Source organism: Apium graveolens, chromosome 9, assembly GCF_009905375.1.
Source record: "Apium graveolens cultivar Ventura chromosome 9, ASM990537v1, whole genome shotgun sequence".
NCBI classification, from domain to species: Eukaryota; Viridiplantae; Streptophyta; class Magnoliopsida; order Apiales; family Apiaceae; genus Apium; species Apium graveolens.
The window spans coordinates 269132915-269154073 of NC_133655.1; the positions used below are offsets into that span (position 1 = coordinate 269132915).

The following is a 21159-nucleotide window of genomic DNA, read 5'->3' on the forward strand; positions in this document are numbered from 1 at the left end:
ATGCTTGATGTTTCTTTAGTCCTCATTTGAGTTGGTGGATGCCTACAGTGCGTCCACTTCTGGTTGCGAATTTCGTATTTGCTATATCAATCTTGTCTTTTTCCAGGTCTTCCGAAAACATTAACAACTACTTGTTGAGGGGAATTTATGGTGGAATATTTTGATTTCACACTTAAATACAAGTTTATGAAACAAATCGAAATCGCATAAGTTGACATGAAATAGTAGTCAGCCAAAAACATTTGAATTACTAATATTCTTCTACTCGGAGGCAAGGTCAACATTAAAATCCAAACCAAACTATAACTATAGCGAGGAACAAATTTATGTTTTTTCCCAGATAATTTTACCGAAAAAGAAAAAGTATTATTACCCTATTTTATGATTACAAGTAGGGTGTACGCATTCTGATTTGCTTCGATTGGGTGGTAAAAATCAAATTAAACTGTAATCATTAAAATCCAAACCAAACTATAACTATAGCGAGTAACAAATTTATGTTTTTTCCCAGATAATTTTACCGAAAAAGAAAAAGTATTATTACCCTATTTTATGATTACAAGTAGGGTGTACGCATTCTGATTTGCTTCGGTTGGGTGGTAAAAATCAAATTAAATTGTAATTTACAATTTTTCAATATTTTCATTCACAACCAAATTGTTAACATCCAAAAATTAATTAAATTCATCCACGTAATTAGGATTAATTGCGGTTGATTTGCGATTCAACCGCTCAAATAATTATTTTAGAGAAAAAACCTAACTTATCACTGCAAGTTCCTCACTTGACTCCAAGTCATCAATACCTTACTTGTTCTTTTAGTGCGTAGAAATTTCTAACTAATTGGCCCCCATTTAGTTTGTTGGGCTGTTAAGTAGCTGTATTAGGTCACTGACAAGTCTAAGATTTAAATACTTAGTAATTTTCATTTATGTTATATTTCAAATAATTTTTAAAATTAATATTAATTTATACAATATAGGGTTGCGATTGAGTTTTGGCAATTTTTAAAATAATAAATTCGTAATTAAATTTTAAATTAGCGATTATTTAAAATTATATTCACAACTACTTACATTTACGGTCATCCATAATATATGTAGATTGATTACAGTTAATTATTACGATTGAGCATATTAAATGCCCCGTTAGGTTCAGTGAAAACACATAATGAAATTGCACATCATAGTATCAGATCATGGAACCAACATGATTTTTGGCAATATACCCCACACTTTCACATCATATCACATGTATAGATAAGCCTGGATATTTTACCTTATATTTGTTGAGTTGAATTTTAAACTGGAATATTTTAGTTTCACACCTGCTGAGGCTGAGGAGCAGTTTCCTGAACAAATTGAAATAGCTCATGTACATATACGTGGAGGTATAGGCTAATGCAATCCTGAAATCGGGAACGCATTTCAGAAATCGTAACTAATCGGTTAAATTATTGATTTATGATTTATCAATATTTTTAAAAGAATAAGATAGTTGATCAAATCAGTCAAGTGTTTTATACCCTACACCTTCGCATCATATCACATGTATAGATAAGCTTGGATTGTAGCACATGCGTCATTACAGACGCATACAAAAACACACGAGATGATATCTCAATGCCTATCCTCTGCATTTCTCAGTTACTATAAATCTCCCAATACTTTCACTAAATTTATCAAACACTTTCCTCTCTTCACTTCCCAACACTTCACTTTCTTTCATCACTCCACAACTTCAACAATGGTAAACCCCAATGGCACAATCATCTTTTCCACCGTAGGTAGAACTGAATACGGATTCGACATTTTCTCCGTATACCTCCCTCATTTTCTTAACCAATCTCCCACCGCTAAATTATCCGAAGAACGACGTCTGACAGATGGAATTTCCATCAATTTTAATGCACAATTTCTCGACAATGATAACGACATCGATAACAATCAATCTATTGTTTATGTCTCCGAAAGAAGTGGATCAGCTCAGGTTTATTTAACCAAACCAGGACTCACCAGGCCTCAGCTCCTTCAATCAGTGCCCCAAAGCAAATTTCACGACTGCCCGATCATAAAAAACAATCAAATTTACTTCATTTCAGCTCACGAACAGCCTCATAAGCTTTTCAAGAGCTGGTCCGCTCTGTATACTACTCGAATAAATGGCAAAAAAGAAAATTTCGCACGATTAACACCGAAAGCTGAAGTTGATTACAGTCCATCCATATCACAGTCTGGAGAATTTATCGCTGTTGCATCGTACGGTTCTCGTCCCTGGTCCGGTGAATTTCACGATCTCGAAACAGACATTATCGTTTTTCGACGTTCTAATCCCGAAAAACGCATTGTGGTCTGCCAGCATGGTGGATGGCCTACGTGGTCAGGTAACTCCACTATCTACTTTCACCGTCAAGCTGATGACGGTTGGTGGAGTATTTTTCGATTAGTTTTAACGGATAATTTCGATAAATCTGGCGAATCTTATGCTCCTCTTCGAATCACTCCGCCAGGTGTTCATTGTTTTACTCCTGCTGCACTGCACAATACTAATCAAATAACTGTGGCTACGCGAAGGCCTGATAATAAATATCGTCATATCGAGATTTTCGATATTGAATTAAAGACATTTATTCCTGTCACTCTGTTGTTAAACCCTGAATTTCATCATTACAGTCCGTTTGTCTCCTCGGACTCGACTTCTCTCGGTTATCATAGATTCCGAGGTACAGGAGAATCAGTGATTCCATACCTGGAACCTATATCGTCTCCGTTTAACAGCTTGAGAATGCTAAGGATTAACGGTTTTTTCCCTACATTTTCGCCTGATGGTGATTTTGTCGCGTATAATCAAGGTTTAGGCCCTGATTCTGGCTTAAAAATTGTTAAATCAGATGGCTCGAGACGATGGACTTTATTGAAGAATCGAATTGCATTTTATAATGTTTGGAGTCCAACTGAGAAGAATGTGATTTACACGTCGATCGGACCTATTTTCGCGACAGCGAAAGCAACTGTTGAAATTGCTCGAATCACATTTGATCCAGCGAAGTTAACAGATAAGTGTGAAGAAGTTGAAGTAGATGTTAAAATTCTTACTAAAGAAGTTACTGGAAATAATGCCTTTTCATCATGCTCACCGGATGGAAAATATTTAGTTTTTAGGTCCGGTCGTTCTGGTTACAAGAATTTATATGTAATGGATGCTGTTAAAGGCGAATTTGAGGGTGAGATTCGTCAATTGACAGAAGGACCGTGGATTGACACTATGCCAAGCTGGTCACCAGACGGAAAACTAATTGCATTTTCGTCTAACATGCACAATCCGAAAGATGAGAGTAAATTTAGCATTTATGTTGTTGGCGCGGATGGTTCAGATTTGAGGAGAATCCACATTGCAGGATCTGATGGGGATACCGAGAGGATAAACCACGTGTGTTTTAGTGCAGACGGAGAGTGGATGTTGTTTGCGGCAAACATGGCTGGTGTAACAGCAGAGCCAATTTCAGTGCCTAATCAGTTTCAGCCTTATGGTGATCTTTTTATAGTGAGGCTTGATGGAAGTGGATTGAGGAGGCTGACATGGAACGGATACGAGAATGGGACACCAGCATGGCATCCGAGAAATGATGTGGATGTTGGGCGTTTGAGTTTGGGTGGTGATGTAGCTGGAGATGAGTTAAAGGGCAAATTTGATGAACCTTTGTGGATCAAGTGTGATTTATAGTGTGTAGGGTTCAAATGAGTGTTCCATTGAACCCTGGACAGTAATCTAATATGTTATGGTTTTTGTTGTATGTTTTGAGACTATGAATAAAACAATGTGTGGTGTGTTTATATTTGGTGGAACCAAATTTGCATTTGAGGACATATCTGCTCTCGACTCCTTTAAATTTTGCAGAATATTTACATTTCAGAGGTATATTAAATCTGTCCAAAAATACCTGAGACTTGGTAAAAATTAGGCTTGTTAAATTTTAGAAGCTTATGTAGTCCGTCTAAAACCTTAAGGTGGTAGAGGAAACAACACGCTCGTGTGCTCAACACACAGTATGGAAAGTTGGGAGGCACTGTGATCGACTTTCTAAATGATCTCTGTTTAATCACCGATTCAACAAATCTATGGATGCCTTCAATTTAACTCAGGCTTGGCCAGCAGCAGGTCAAGCATTGGACCAAGACAATCACATTGCTTCTAAAGACAATCTGGAGAATCTCACAAAGGTTTAATAGATGCTAGCACGTAGTGAATGTATGTGTATAGTTTGGTCGACACGCCTTATTCTTGGACTAGCTACTCTCTGTTCTAAAGTAGCGAAGAAAGAGAACTTCTGGCCACCTTCAACGCCAATTTTTTAGGTAGACATGAAACCAAGTAATGAGGATGAAAAAGGTTAAGGGGAGTCTATTGACACTTTAAATGGTAGTATCAGGATAAATTGACCAAACGAAATCAGAAATGCAACGAAGCTGAAGTTGAACTACAAGCACCCAACAAAATAAGAGGTGGAGATATTATCCAAGGGTGATAATTTTTTTATTATCAAAGATTTCAATTTATCATGCCAGGCCAACCATTTATTTAATTGATCACTATTTACGAATATTTATGCACAAGTTTTACAAAGAATGCTCAACTGCATCAGACCCATTTTTTTTATAATTAATCATACAAGCACCGAACTCGGCGATTAATCGAAATTAATCGGTGACTAATCGCTGTTCGGTAGAAAATCGAACTGATAAGCGAAAATTGGGTCAAAAATCAATTTTTTACGAAAATCGGTCAAAAATCGAAAAAAAATCGAATTAATCAGTTAAAAATCGGATTAATCGGTCAAAAATCGGTATCGTTGATAAAAAATTGAAGAATATTTAGAAAAATAAAACAAATTTAAAAAGGTATTTAACAAAAAATATGTGATTCGTATGTACACACCTAATGAATAGACAAATAGTTATATATGTTTAAGCTTAAACATATATCTTGGGATTCTTGATAATTGGACAGTTTTCATTTTAACGAAAGGGACGAATCAGAGAAGATAACGGCTTCTCATAAATTGAAATATACATCAAACGTTTATCAAACGTTTTATAAATATATTATAAAAAATAATTTAATATCTAGCGGGGATAGCTCAGTTGGGAGAGCGCCAGACTGAAGATCTGGAGGTCAGGTGTTCGATCCACCTTCACCGCACAACTCTTCTTTTTTATTTAAAATATTTACAGAATGCACGGGTTAAGCCTATTTTAAAATTTTATGGAAGCTTGCCATTCCACGAATGAAACCTTTTAATTTAAGCATAGAAATATTAATTATAAGGCTTATTAATCTTTTGACCCTTACACTATACTAACTCGTGTGATACACGGTTCCCGTTAATATTTGTATATTTTATATAATTTTATTAAAATTCTAATGTAATAATTAATTACTAACATCAATATTCAATACTTATAATTTGATTATGTATAATTTTAAGTTAATATCAAATAGTATTGTATATGATTGATTAAATTTGAAATATTTACCTTATTCATAAATCATAATTAAACTTTTTGTAGTTGGCGGGATATGATCCTCGATACTTTTTTATGAATAATAATCTAAATGTTTGTTGTTGGCGGAATCTGAACCTAAAACTTTATTTGTAACTTCATAAATAATAATATAAATGCTGGTAATTCCTGGAATGAAACCTTTTAATTTAAGCATAGAAATATTAAATTCACCTTCACCGCACTATTCTTTTTTTTCTTTACATTTACACAATGCTGGGGTTAAGCTTGTAATTCCACGAATGAAACCTTTTCATTTAAGCATAGAAATATTAATTATAAGGCTTATTAACTTTATGACCCTTACGGTTCCCGTTAATATTTATATATTTAATATAATTTTATTAAAATTCTAATGTAATAATTAATTACTAACATCAATATTCAATACTTATAATTTGATTATGTATAATTTTAAGTTAATATCAAATAGTATTGTATATGATTGATTAAATTTGAAATATTTACCTTTTTCATAAATCATAATTAAACTTTTTGTAGTTGGCGGGATATGATCCTGGATACTTTTTTATGAATAATAATCTAAATGTTTGTTGTTGGCGGAATCTGAACCTAAAACTTTATTTGTAACTTCATAAATAATAATATAAATGATCGTAATTCTTGGAATGAAACCTTTTAATTTAAGCATAGAAATATTAAATCCACCTTCACCGCACTGTTCTTTTTTTTTCTTTACATTTACACAATGCTGGGGTTATTTTAATATTTGGATCTAACGGTTCTGATTATTTGATTAAGAAGATCTGACGATCGTGATCAAAAGGGAAAACCAAAAAGTTGGGGTTAACCAAACTACAAATTATACCTCTGTTCGACCATTATAGTATATATATTAGCTTTATTACATGTGCAAGCAGGGCTGAGCATTCGGTCGGTTCGGTCCGGACCAAACTACAAATTATACCTCTGTTCGACCATTATAGTATATATATTAGCTTTATTACATGTGCAAGCAGGGCTGAGCATTCGGTCGGTTCGGTCCGGTTAGCATTCGGTCGGTTCAATCTGGACCAAACTACAAATTATACCTCTGTTCGACCATTATAGTATATATATTGGCTTTATTACATGTGCAAGCAGGGCTGAGCATTCGGTCAGTTCGGTCTAAACCCGGGCCGAACCGAATAGACCGAAAAACCGAATTATCATATTTTCCTGGACCGAACCAGACCAAAAATTGTATTATGGACCAAAACGAACCGAACCGAACGAATCCGTTTCGGTCTGGTTTTGGACCGAACGAGCCGAATTTTTTTTAAAAAAATTGTATTAAAATTTTAAACCAAAAATTATAAAATCTTAAATATAATTAAAGTAAGGTGATGTGTAGAATTTTAAGAGTGTATAAATATAATTACAAATTAAAATTTATGATTATAATTATTAAGATATATGTAAAATATATCTAATATAAAATTATAATATTTATAATTTGGTCTATTCGGTCTATTCGATCTGAACCGAAATATTTTTTACAAGAACCAGACTGGACCGAATTTTATTTCGGTCTATTCGGGCCAAACCGATTAGATCGAATTTCTGAAAAGTCAGGACCGAACCGAACCGAATTAGCACTGTTCGGTTCGGTTTCGGTTCGATTTTGCTCAGCCTTATGTGCATAACACAGGCTACCTTTATTTTGCAAAACATATTACTGATTTTTTATACACATTTACGGTATTTACATGTTGCTGATACGATATTTTGTGGTTCATGTTAGAAAAACTAATGTCACGACGAACATCCTTGAGTTTATATTGTATCGTGAGTATTAAGTTTATAGTGCATTCTTACCAATAAAAATAGTGTTATTCAATCTCAATATAAACTCAATGTTTCCTCGTAATTCCAGGAATGAGATCTTTTAATTTAAGCATAAATATATTAAATCCACATTCACCACACTATTATTTTATTTTAATGATTTATTCCATCGGGGATACAAAAAATACTATTTTCAGAACATGATATAGTAAGATCATTATATTATAATTTAATAAGTAATCTATTATCAAAAATTATTTCTCTATTTAATTCACGAATATCTAATCCTAACTTTATAATTGAAATTTATGTATAAATTTAAAAATATATATAATTCTGTTACTGTGCATGGACATAAAGTTAGTATATCGAAATGAGTTAATTACCCAAATCTTGATAATTAAAAAATTATGATTTTATAGTAACATTTTATCAAAAACTTATCTATTTAATGTATAAATGTCTAAGATTAAATTTTATAATGAGATTCTATATAAATTAAAAATTAATTATAATCCTGTTATTATAAACGATTATGAAGTTATTATATTGAAATAAATTAATTACCCAAGTCTCAAGTTATTTTATTTTATACGAATAATAAATTATATAGGTTGAGCCGCACAATGTAATTATGTAAAAAATAACCATGTAGCTCAATAACTAATGGTATTAGAATTTAAGAAAATAGGTCTTTACCTCAATTGGTTGAAATTATTAATTTGCACATATGTGTCTTTATGCCAACAATGATTTGTCATCTTTATAAAAACACAACGACAAAAAAATTTTAAAATTAAATGTTTCACAAAAAGTCATACCTTATATATATCAAAAGATAATTATTGCCCGCAAAGGTTGGCTCAGTTGGTCACATGTTCGAATCCCACCAGAGGAGAATTTATGATTATGCCTCCTGAGTTAGAGCATATCGCTTAAATGCGGTTTACCGTGGTTCATTTGGTTTGCAGGCTATTGCGTGAGCCCGTGGGGTTTACCCGGTGCGCACCCGAATGGTAGCGATTGCGGGTTCACTGCGATAAAAAATAATAATTATTATTCTGCTATTTTACATGTGACGATTGAGAATTTTGCGATGTAATTAAGTCAATAAAGTGTGATTTATGTGAAGTAATTATGATTATGTGATTAAGTGATGGTTAATTATCGTTACTGTATATTAGAATCTAGGAACGTAAATAAAAGCGTTCCAATTTAAAGAGTCAGCTTAGGAGTTGAGCTTTGTGGTCGGGCCGTCAGGTAGAACGGAACCCGTACTAATAAGGGATTAAAGTATATATATAAAATGTGAAATATGTATGATTGTGTGAAAAGAATGTTTAAATAAAGTATTTCGTCCTAGTGACGTGTCGGTCGATAATGATAATGAGAAGCGTGATTGAAACGCTGAGCGTCGGACCGTCAGGCTGAACGTGACCCGGTACGCGTAGAAAAGAATAAAGATTAAAGAAAGACAATTTTATGATCATACATGAGTTGAGATGTGTTCGTATGTGTGCTTACTTGTCTATATGCATGATTACGTGATGTGTTGACGTTTTTATGAATTTAAGGGGAATTGTTTGATTTAAATAAAGGTTTATTTAACCTTCGCGCATTTTTATAAAATTATCTGAGCAAGATAAAAGTATGGGATTTGTTTACTTATTGTCATAATAGTCCTAGAGACTTTTTAAAAATGATGTACAGATTTATCTGTTGGTCGTTGCATTTTAAATTGATTTTTATGTGATAAAATGTTATTATTAGCGCAAACTTGTAAAAATCATATAAAATCAACCGTACGCTCAAAATCTTATTATGAGTAATGGTTGGAAAGCTAATTTCGAGATTTACGTTTTAAAATGATCATTCGTATCAAATTCATCTTTTCCGAGAGAGATATTTGCAGATCAAAATTGTTTTCTTTTAAGAATAAAAAGCAAATCAGAAACAGGATAACTCAATTACCAGACTACCCCTCCTTTGGTAGTATATAATCACACCCACCCCCTCTTTTCTTTCTTTTTCACCCGAGCTTCTCTCTTCTCTTTCTTTTTCTCTCATTTCTTCATCCCTCTCGGGATTTCTCTCTCTCTCTCTCTCTCTCTCAATCTCGGTACACTATCTCTTCAATCTCTCACTTGTTCTTCACTCTTTTTCGGTTATAGAAACATGATTGTGTGAGATTTTATGATATATACCTATATACATACATGCATGTCATTATCTTCAAGTTTTTGAGAAAAACCAAAGTTGGATTTGGTGATTTTGAATTCGGTTTTCATGGAAACAAAAGGGTTTTTATTCTTAAATGATCTAGAGTGAAGATATGTGTTTACATGTGTGTATTACTTGAGAAAATTGGTGGTTGATGGTTGGAAACCCCCGAATGGGGGCACCACCGAGATGTCACCGCCACCGGTGATGAACTCCGGTGAACCGGTGGTGAGCAATGATGTTAAACACTGAGCTCTAGTATTTAATCGACTATTTTGTGTTTGCATGCTTGGTTTGTTTGAAATTCAAAAAGGGTTTTAATTTTTTTTGAGTTAAGTTGATAATTACTTGGTAGGAATGAGTTGTTGAAGTTTAAGTCTATAAATTATGATTTGGTTTGAATGATTAGATGAATTTAAAGCTAAATTAGACCATGCAGGTATTTATGTGATGTAGAAGCCGCATAGGGCTTTGATTTATCAAGAATGAATTGATTATAGTTGATAAAAATGATTGTTTGATGGTTTTTTGAAAATGATAAGTTAAATAGAGTGTTTAATGGAATTAGGGATGAGAAATTCGAGTATAAATATGAGATTATAAGATGCCTTGGTTCGAATTTTATTGATAAAGAAAGAAGAAGTAAATTGGTGTGTTGTTATTGCTTGGATTCATTAGAATTTAGGATTAAACCATGGAAAGAGACTTGCATGCTATGTATGAGATCAAAAATTGAAATGCATGTCGTTGTTTTTGAAAATTCGAATGATATAGTTGTTTTAATTGGAAATATTAAGTTGGATTAAATGAAGGTTTGATTGATTATATGTTATATGGATTTGGTATGAAAATTTGCTTGAATTTGGGAGGTGTTTATAGAAAGGCCGAATGGTTTATAGTACTTAAAAGGTCAAATTCTAATTTAAGTGCTTGAATTGATCATGGAGATTAGTTAAGGATTGTATGTGAGATTTTTGCCTAATTTGCTATGTTGATTCGAATTAAAGTATAAGAGAAAGGGAATGATTGATCTGTGTTAACTATGGTTGTCATTATAAGTTTTGTCGTTTGTTTATTTGTATAAGAATTTCAAGTATAAGGAGCTATGTGTACTAATATAGAGTACGATTTGATTTCGAGTCGAGATAAGGATGTTTATAAGTCGATTGTCGAGTATATAAAGGTGAAAAGGTGAAGAATATAGTATATGATGTGCTATGTGCTTATGTGTATAAGCTATACTCGTACATTTGAGTCAAGAGTATAATCGAGCTATCGTAATTGAGTGAACGTTCCGGGAACGAGAGTTGAGAAACTAATTGAGGTTTTGGTTTTGATTGTAGATTCAGATCGTGAGGGCATTCAGACTAGGAAAGAGAAAGGTATACTAGGTGGCAGTAGTTCAACCTTTGTGAAACAGGAAAGCGAATTCAGGCAAGTAACTCTAATTACTTGTGTAAATGGTTATAGCAAGAATGTTGTTCATACCATATAAAGTATTGAACTGTCAAAATAAGGAAACCCTGTTATTGAATTGAAATACCCTGTTTTTGATCTTGCAAAACTGCTACTGATAAGTTTATTGATTCAACCCTTTGGTAACCTATCTTTTCCGCTCAACTTATTTGTTATGCCATGAACTATTATAAACCCTATAATTACCTTTATGAACCCTTCATAATGATTCCATATTCTGTGATCACCATCTTCCTTATCGATCCTTGGAACAGTATGATTCTTTTAACTTTAGTACCTTGTTATCATTGATTTGAAACCCTTAGAATTTCATCTTGTTTATCCTTGATTCATTTCCTTAACTTGAATTCTTGAAATTGAATCTAAGAATGAGTTTCGACTTGAAAGAGTCCGAATGATTTCATATTCTTGGTAATGATAAAATGAATTTAGAAAAACCTATTTTTTTCCAACTCAAGGTTTTCAAAACGAATTCCTGATGGATTGAATTGGGACGTAAGAGGCTAGTAGGACTAGTCCAGTCATGATAAGAGGCTAGCGGGGCTAGTCCAATTTAAGGCTGAAATTATGCCGATTGGTACCTTAAAGACCGGATGGAGGTCGGTACGGGCTGATCACCCGTATTATAATGAAATGAAAAGATAAAGTAATCCAATCAAGGGTTCTATAATGATTATTTAACATGGAACTGAAATATCCTGTTCAGTAATTGGTTCTTGAAAAATTAAAATGGTTTATATTGCTTTGAAAAGAGTTAATTGTGATATTGTGAAGCCTAAAGCTTGTGAACCCTGATTTTAATCTGTTGATCATTTAATTAGTTCTATATAGTGAAATATTGTTGCTTTCCTTTCTGAAAGATCTATTCTGATCCTTTAATGATTTGTGATGAATGTCGATTTTCACCCTGCTTCGTGCCTTGTTCCTTGAAAGCCCCATATTTTTCCTTCATAACCCTTCCTTAACCCAAAATATGGAAACCTGCCACCTAGAGCAAATAAAGTAGAAATGCCCTGAGATTGGTAAAGTATATTGTGGATTTTATATTGTAGAACTGCTTTATAGTTACGTGCTGAGTTTTATACTCATATGTTTTATTTTAATCTAACTATGGCAGTTAAGCAAGAAGATGGTCAGGCTTAGGCGCACTGCTCGTAAGAGCGTACCTGGTGGTCCCTACCGTGTTGAGGGCTTCCGGTTGCTAGAGCAGGTAGTGGTGTTTTTGAGTGAGAAAGCGCTTAGTCAGAAAGATGTAAAGATATAATGGGTTATCTGTCGGTTCCAAGCCGGGATCGACTATGTATATTTAAAATTATTTTGGGGTTGTAAGTTTTATTTTATGATTGGTAGTTGTAATCTTGTCTCATACTTTATCCTGTTTGATCCTGTTAGTAGTTAATTGGGGTTTATGCTTATTTAATTATTAGATTAAAGGTGTGTGGGTCCTCATTTCCTAACCCCGAGATTGAGGGCGTCACATTACATGAGCATAAAATTAGTACATCGAAATGAGTTAATTACCTATGTCTCGATGTTGAAAAAAAATATTATTTTATATTAATATACTATCAAAAGAAAATTTATTTGATGTATGAATGTCTAATTCTAAATTTTATAATAATATTTTACATAAATAAGAAATTATTATAATCCTGTTCTTTTACACGAATAAAAAGTTAGTATATTTAAATGAGTTAATTACACAAGTCTTGAATGATTTTATTTTATATAAATATTAAATTGCATAGGTTGAATCATCGAATATAAAAAAACAAATCGTTAACTTCATAGTTGATGTTAATAAAATATAAGCAATGTGTCTTCAACTCAATTAGTTGAAGTTATTAATTTGCACATAGGTGTTATGGGTTCAGTTTTCCATGCCAATAATAAATTTTCATATTACTCAGAATACGGGATCAAAATAGTAATTTTGAATCAAATATTTTTTCAAAAAGTCACACAAATTAAAAAATAATTATAAATGTGTTGTTGTTAGGGGTATAAATTAGTCAAATTGTTCGTTAGCCACTAGAGTCGGCCCGTAAAATATTTGAATTCGCCTTGGTAATAATCAGCTAAGTTCGAGCTCGAGCTATTCGAATTCTATACGGAGTTGAGCTCAAACTTCAAATTACTCGACTCGTAAGGTTCGCGAGGCTTATCGAACCTTTACTATTTTTAAAATTTTTAAATAAATACATTTTTATAAAAAAAAAATTAGTGAAATATTTGGTGAAATTAACTCGAGTTTTAAAGTCGAACTTGAGTCTATCAAACTTTTTATGACCCGAGTTTCGAGCTTGAAATTTACGGCTCGGCTGAACTCGAGTTCGTGCTCGAAGCGGAACATTTTTAATCGAGTCTACCAGTTTTCATCCCGACTCTACTCAATTATACCCCTAGTTGTTGTGCACGAGCATAAAGTTAGTATATCGAATTTTGAGTTAATTCCCAAGTCTCGATAATAAATAAATTTTTATTATATGGCAATATGTTATCAACAAATGATTTATTTAGTGTATGGAAATTCTTCATAAATGAAATAAGTAATAATAATCGTGTTATTGCACATGAGTATAAAGTTAATATATTGTAATGGTTTAATTATCCAATTCTTGTATGATTTCAATGATTTAAAGTCATTAAATTGCACATAGGTTTTATGGGCTCAGTTGTCTATGCCAACAGTAATTTTTATTTTTATCAGAATATGATATCAAAATAGTAATTTTGAATTAAATGTTTACCAAAAAATTCATATAAATTAAAAAATATTATAATTATGCTGCTGCTAGGGGTGTAAAGCAGTCAAGTTGTTCGTAGCCACTAGAGTTCGACCCGTAAAATATTCAAATTCAGCTCGATAATAGTCGATCGAGTTTGAGCTCAGACTATTTGAATTATTTAGAGAGTCAAGCTCGAACTTCATATTACTCGTCTCGTAAGGTTCGTGAGCCTTGTCGGACATTTACTAATTTTTTTATCTTTAATATTAATACATTTTAATATAAATATTTGAAATTTTATTTATATTTTATATATTTAATAAAATCGAACTCCAGCCTAGCCTATCATATTTCGAGTTTTTGTCAATATTTGCTGAAATTGATTCGAGTTTTTCAACCGGAGTTGAGCCTATCGAACTTTTTACTACACGAGTTTCAAGCATAAAATTTAAGACTCGGTTGAATTCGAGCTCGTGGAACATTTTTACTCGAGCCTGACAATTTTCGATTCAACTCGGTTCGATCGAATGAACCGAACCACTCATAAAATTGATAAACGATGAACAAATAATTAGAAATGTTATTGGAAATAAGAAAGAAGATGATATAAAAAATGATAGTATTGAGCTAAAGTCAGTCTCATGTCCTTAATATTCTATTGTAATGGTAATAATTAATAATTTGTAAAAAAAATGAAAATATTAATAAATTCAAGTTTAAGTTACGTGATCAATTTACATTTAAAAATAAAATACAAACTAATACTCCGTGTGGAGCAAGGAGATTAAAAACACACAAAAATACGGAGGTGAGAGAAAAAAAAAAGAAAAGGAAAAAATAAAATTAAATATTGATTATATTTAATATTTATTTTGGTTATATATGTTATAATGATTGTGAATCTTATGAACGAAGTCTTAACATTAACATAAGATTAGTTAATAAATGTGTATACTTATTAATTTACATGATATCCACTATATTTTTGGAAATACATTTTTTATAAATATATATTGCGAGTTGTGATTGTGTTTGCGATTTTCAGGAATTTAAAATTGCATCCAAAACGTGAATGAGCGGTTTTTAAAATTTAAATCCACAATCAACCTGCGTTTCGCGATTATCCGCAAAATGCGGTTCGGTTGCGAGCGATTGAGCGGTTTGTCTGTACACCCCTATTGTACATGATAGCTCCAAAATGCACTAAAAAGATACAATACATGGATAAATCAATTTCATAAGAAAGCAAATTTACGTTAGGATCTTATTTTAAAATAGAATATTTGAATAAATATATAATTTTGAATTAATTTATATATTTATGGGACTTTTATGTTTTTATGAAAAAAATTATCTTATAAATATAGCGAATTATCAGTTTATACTAAAGGGCCCGAGTTGAGATTACAAACATATTAATAATTGAGTATTAATTTATCGAGGTTTAACTGTAATTGCATAATGATATTAATAAATTTGATTTTTTATCACTAAATTAATTTAAATATCTTAAAATAAAAGTTACATGTGAATATAATTGATATTAAAAAATAATAAAATAATATGTGTATTACAAAATATGATGAGATTTTTGCTCATAATAATTAATTTTTTAATTCTTTTACTTTTAATAATTTGTACTTTAATATATTTGTTTTAAATTTTATATTTATGTATTAAAGTTATTATATAAAATTTTAATTTTTTAAAATTTTACTTTTACTTATAAGTTATGATTTAGCAAACTTATCATCAACTTAAAAGTAAAATTTTACAAACACATAAATAACTTAAAAATAATAATTTAATTATCACATATACAATACTTTCAAATTTTAAATCATGAATTATATTTTTTGAAAAAAGCACAAACCGTCGACATATGAAAATCAGATTACCAATCTGTTGTCGGGTTGGAAACTTTTAAACCATAATCAATCATACAATCATATTTCGAATAGAATTTTACACAAATAACATATACTAACTACTATAAAAAGAGATTTCACGCGACTCATCTACACAATTCTCTTCCAATTATTACTACTTAGGTTACAAGATTATAATAGTAGAGGTATTTTTGTAAATTTAAGAGAGTTGACTTAAAATTATAAAATAATACAAGTTTAAAATTTTACTCAACATTCTTATAATTTCGTGCTAGATCCCATAGGACAATCTCACATCCAGTTTTCTCTGTTACAGAATACATACATTTGTGTTACAGAACTGGTAGTGATGACGAGAAGTTACACAAACAACAACAAACCTGATGGTTTTGCATCAAAGGTTTTTATGAGAAAGCATATTGAGAAACCACCCAAGGGGAAGAAGAAGAAGAGGAATAAGGGTAAAAAGGGGAACAAACCCTATGCAATTGGTGATACAGTGAATCCGAAGGACCTTCTTTTCACTGAAGATAGAGACTTTCTAATCAAATACAAGGATACAAATCAATATGTACAGGTATGTTTCTTAATTGTTTTTTTTCATGTTTGCATTGTTGCATCAATATAACTTTTATATATTGCTATTGGAGGATGCACTTGCGGTATATACATATAAGAGGACAAGATATTATTCTGTTTTCAAAAGAAATTAAATCAATTCAGACTCCATCTTTGGTGTCATGTCATGTCCAATCACGTCCATTATCATCAACCTGACCTTAACCAATTTTATTAGAATCATCATGACGACTATTGGGTGTTTTGGCTGTTGTCGTCGTGTTTTTTGTTTCCATTCATGTAAAAGTTGTATTCACCAGGTTAGAGCCGTTGGACACCTCCAGAAATGTCACCAACTTATACTCAGTCATCGTATTGATCTTCATGTCAATATGTAATTATGTCAAGCTGATGAAGTCGGACACCATCTTTGGGTGTATATCATGTCGGTATGTGGACATGTCATCAAAATATATATATGTCTTCGTATAAAAATTGATGTTGTCCTCTTATTCTTCGTCCCTAGAGTAGCCTCACACCTATACTCACGAAAAATAACAGCCTCTCGGCTTGTGTGTCATCGACTTCCTATTAAAATGATAGTAATTTTCAGAATCTTCATGTCCATCTTCTTCAAATCTGATTTGTACAATAGCATTGGCTTGCATAGATTTCATTTCTGTGATTCCCTTTTCGTAATCCCATTTTTTTATAGCTTAGGATACTCAAGGTCCTTCCTCCTCATGGTATTGTAACTTTTATATATTGCTATTGGAGGATGCACTTGCGGTATATTAATATAAGAGGACAAGATATTATTCTATTTTTAAAAGAAATTTGATAGCTTAGTGTTTTTACCAAAATTCGCGGGTTAAAAGTTAAGTCTAATACGATTTAGTGTTTAAGTAATTAAAGCAAGAAAGTAAGAATAAAAACGATAAACGTAATCGACATAAGCAAATGGTGACGCGGAAAACCCCTGTGAAAGGATAACTACCGCGGGTGGGACGATACCCAACCGAAATGATTCTACTAAGTCAATATCAAGATAATTACAAGTGATTACAACCAATGGAATAATAAGAAAACATGGCGATAAGCTCCTTCTTTGAGTATGCAGTCTGGACGTGTCGAGCAGCAGTTTGAACGTGTCGAGTGTGCAGTTTGGACATCTTGAATGTGCTGTTTGGATGTGTGAGTGTGAAGTTCCTACTTGTCATCTGTGCATGTACTCGTCGGCTATGTAGACCTTCTCACAGCTGAGAAAAAATATAATATACATGATGTTGCAAATGATCACCATCAATAAGATACTAGGGAAAAGTAGTGTAAAACTTCTCATTTGTGTGTTCCAAATTCGATGTGGATAGAGAGAACTTTTCTTGAGGTTGATGTGTATAGTATGGTGTCTAGATTTAGATTGTTTATGGGCTGATTATCAAGAGATATTATAAAATACATATGTTAATCTAATAATGAGGTGAGAAACTAGGTAGTATAGAGAGAGTATTAGAGTTTTTGTGTAAATAGAAGTGTGTAAGTTATGGATATATGTAAATAATGTATGGAGATTATATATAAGATGTGAGTAATGAAGAGAGTGGGTGTAGAAGATGAAGTAGAGTTTTAATCTAATTAGAAGTGTGTGTAAGTATGTGTGTTGTAGATCAGTCGGGAGATGTATTTTCTTTATTTGGCATGTATTTATAGGTGATTAAAGTTACTCTGTAGTGGCTAATGTTCCAGCGAGTAGACGTGATATTTGATGAGTTCTGAGAGAGTTTCTTGGGTGGAGAAGATAACTTTAGTATTAGTTATTGTGTAGATGTGTCTACCTCCATTTGTGTAAGTAAGCTTATCTATTTATATACTCCTTGGAAGCTTCCAACAAATCCTAATCTCCAGTATCCACTCCTGGTATAAGTTGCTACAAAGTAGGTTTGAGAGTTCAACTATCCACCCTATTTTCATGGATGGTTAATGACCAGGTCTTCATGTTACACAACTGTTGTACACGTCTTATGGCCAGTACCAATATTCACGTCCTCACCTGTGTTGTCGAGCTCTCAAGTCATCATCACCTGCTAGCCAGAAATTCAGCCACAACACTTAGTAGCCTGATTATTCCTTTTATGAATTTGTAGATAAAAAAGGAGCAACTGGATGGCAAGGATATTGTTCTATATTTCCTATCACTGGTTAAAGGACACTACAATTTGAGACCAAATCCACATTTAATAGATATATACAAAAAGTTAAGAGTCGAAAGGTGGCTTTGAGGTTGTCTTTATTGTAGTCGGGGATAGTTTTACTTGCCTTGACATACAAGAATCGACATCAACATATTCTACTCAATAATTTTGAAGAAATATTTTCTGCAATGCCATAGACTGCCATCCCATTCTCAGATTTGAAATCCAGGAACCGGCTGGAAAAAATGTTTGGTATAGTCAGCGATACCCATCTGGAAATGGTGCCTATCTCATTTGTCATTGACTCTAGAGGTGTGGTTTTGCAAAAAGATGCTACCCAAGTGTTTTCAAGGTATGGATCTGCTGGTTATCCTTTCACCAAAAAAAGGTTAAAGTGCCTTGATTATGAAGATTATCAGTCCTCTCAAAGTAGTAGAGTCAAGATACTATGCCCCTCGTCTACTGTGTGGGGTATTTCCCTGTGCATCGTACTCGTTATGTATTAGCATCATGTATGATATGTAATGCAAATAACTTAACTAAATGCAAGACGTAAAGATCAAATTATATGTCTAACATATGTATTAAGGAATTGTGAAAAATTATATAAGATGTTTATTGTATTGAACATGTATAATTAAACATACTTTCACATAATACATATCGGTTGTAAAGAAGACATCATGTATTATCGAAGGCAAACATATTGCATACTTGTTGAAATAAAATACAAAGAAGAAAGTACATCATAGAGGAACATACTATACTAGAGTTATTGAAAAAAGATTATCACAAAGACATTAAACATGATACAGCTTCAACTGGATTGCATTTCATCTTTCCAAGATTTGGTTCCCGTCCATTATTATAAGGAAGTAAGCTCCTCGTTAGTTATGTTGTCAATGATGAATGGTCATGTATGGCTCTAAATTTTCCGACACTTCTGTTGATTGTATTTAAGAATACCTTTTTTAGGATAAGGTAATCTTGTTGAAGTTTTTTAATTCATACATTATTGTTGTAACTTTTCGACACTCATTGTAGATACAAGATCACTCATATTTTTACCATATAAAGACATTCATCGATTATATCCAAGTCATGGACGAGTTCCTTATTGTTGTCATCTTCTGTCAATCGGCCATAGTGTTAAGCTTGTTTAGTTTCCAAACATCCTTATAATAATATCATAGCTGATTTCATTCTTAGCAAACTTATTTTATCTTTGTCGAGATATTGGATGTTACTTGTTAAGTAATATTTGAGTTGTTGTATTCAAGCTGTCGTGTTAGTGTCAGGTTGTAACTTTCCTGATTTCTTCTAAGGTGTTATATACCTCAACTATTGGTTTGGAGACGTCTATGATCGGAATATTGAATATTTTGAGACGTCTAAATGTTTCTCATATTCCAGCTTAGACGTTAAATTGTATGTAGGACTCTCTTGGAACTCGTCATATATCAAATACATGAAATTCAACTTGTAAAAAATTGAAATTTTTAATTAAGCTAGCTTCTGCCCGTCTTTTGTTCTTCACATTTTTTAAAATGATTCATATTTAGTGAAGGTTCGTGACCGCATGTTGTCAACTTTATGGCGGTTCGTAACCCAATTTTTGATGTGTCGTGCATGTCCTTGTTGTTCGTCTCCTTGATATCACGACATGTAGAGTATGCTTTGGTGTCCCCTTGTGGTAATTTCAAGACAAGTCCCAATCATGTCCATTGACATTTGTGGCTGTCATGTGTTGTTTCACTTTTCAATTCAGTTATGTCAAAAGACTTGGATTGAAATCAGCCACAAAATCATCAGGGTTTGTGAGATCATAGTTTTCAAGTACACCTTTAATTGTGTGAATATTTTTCATGTTGCTCCATCGAATAAAATCTTTTGTTCTGTTGTAGTATTTCGTGGAACAGTTTGCACTTATCTAATGAATTTAATCCAAGAAGTTAGTTAACATGTCAATATTTGGATATATTTGAATGATGTTGGACATGTCAATTCAAAAGCTTCAGTCAAGTGTTTGACGTGATCAATCATGTTCCTAGAGTTCATGTCTTCATTAACACAATAAGTCATCGAAATTGTTTGTATGCACTCTTTGTTGGTGTATACTGAAAATATTTATTTGAAGTATGTACATTTATTTCTGGCCAGTTTATTTGAGAATCATTTGAATGTTTACATGTTGTCTAATATTATATATTGTGAACAATCTAGTATCAAATGGGATACAGAATATTAGATTGTTAAATACGGTTATATAATATAATAAGGTTCATAGCACAGGTGGTGTTGGACAATCCACTGATATGACTGTAGTATTATTTAGATTAGTTTATATTGACTAATAAATAATACTAGTATACTTTGTGTATATTGAACATGATCAAATTTAGAATTGTTCCCTTAATACTGATTAAGAAGGAGAACTAAGATTTTATGTTAATATTAATGCTTAGGTTCTTAATCTGGAAATAGTAATTGACACGTGTATATTATTTACATGCTTTGATTTATATATGAAATAATTCTTTTGAATTATATCATTATATTTTGGGTGATGGAATTATATACATGGTGGATATTATTTATTGAAGGAATCCATGTCCTGATAATATTCGGGTTAATGATGTCCCCTTGAAAGCTCAAAAAGATTTAATTATGTGAAACCCTGCAGGTGGAATTTATTCTGGCATAATTAAATAAAGGTTGAGTGGATGATCAAGGATAAAAGATATTA

General features: G+C 32.2%; 2 protein-coding genes and 1 non-coding gene across 3 annotated transcripts in view; all 3 read left to right on the plus strand.

Moving 5' to 3' along the window:
* Window positions 1-1668: 1668 nt before the first annotated feature.
* On the plus strand, window positions 1669-3866 carry LOC141683842 (uncharacterized). Its single transcript, XM_074488609.1, has one exon. The coding sequence runs from the start codon at window positions 1747-1749 to the stop codon at window positions 3721-3723; it is 1977 nt and encodes a 658-aa protein (XP_074344710.1). The 5' UTR covers window positions 1669-1746; the 3' UTR covers window positions 3724-3866.
* Window positions 3867-5126: 1260 nt separating this feature from the next.
* TRNAF-GAA (transfer RNA phenylalanine (anticodon GAA)) lies at window positions 5127-5199 on the plus strand. Its single transcript has one exon. It is a non-coding gene; the product is annotated as a tRNA-Phe (tRNA).
* Window positions 5200-16012: 10813 nt separating this feature from the next.
* Window positions 16013-21159, plus strand: part of LOC141686312 (pleiotropic drug resistance protein 3-like) — a 35971-nt gene continuing 30824 nt past the window's right edge. The window contains exon 1 of the mRNA XM_074491354.1: window positions 16013-16240. Coding sequence (XP_074347455.1) covers window positions 16013-16240 — 228 coding nt within the window. The remainder of the gene's footprint in view (window positions 16241-21159) is intronic.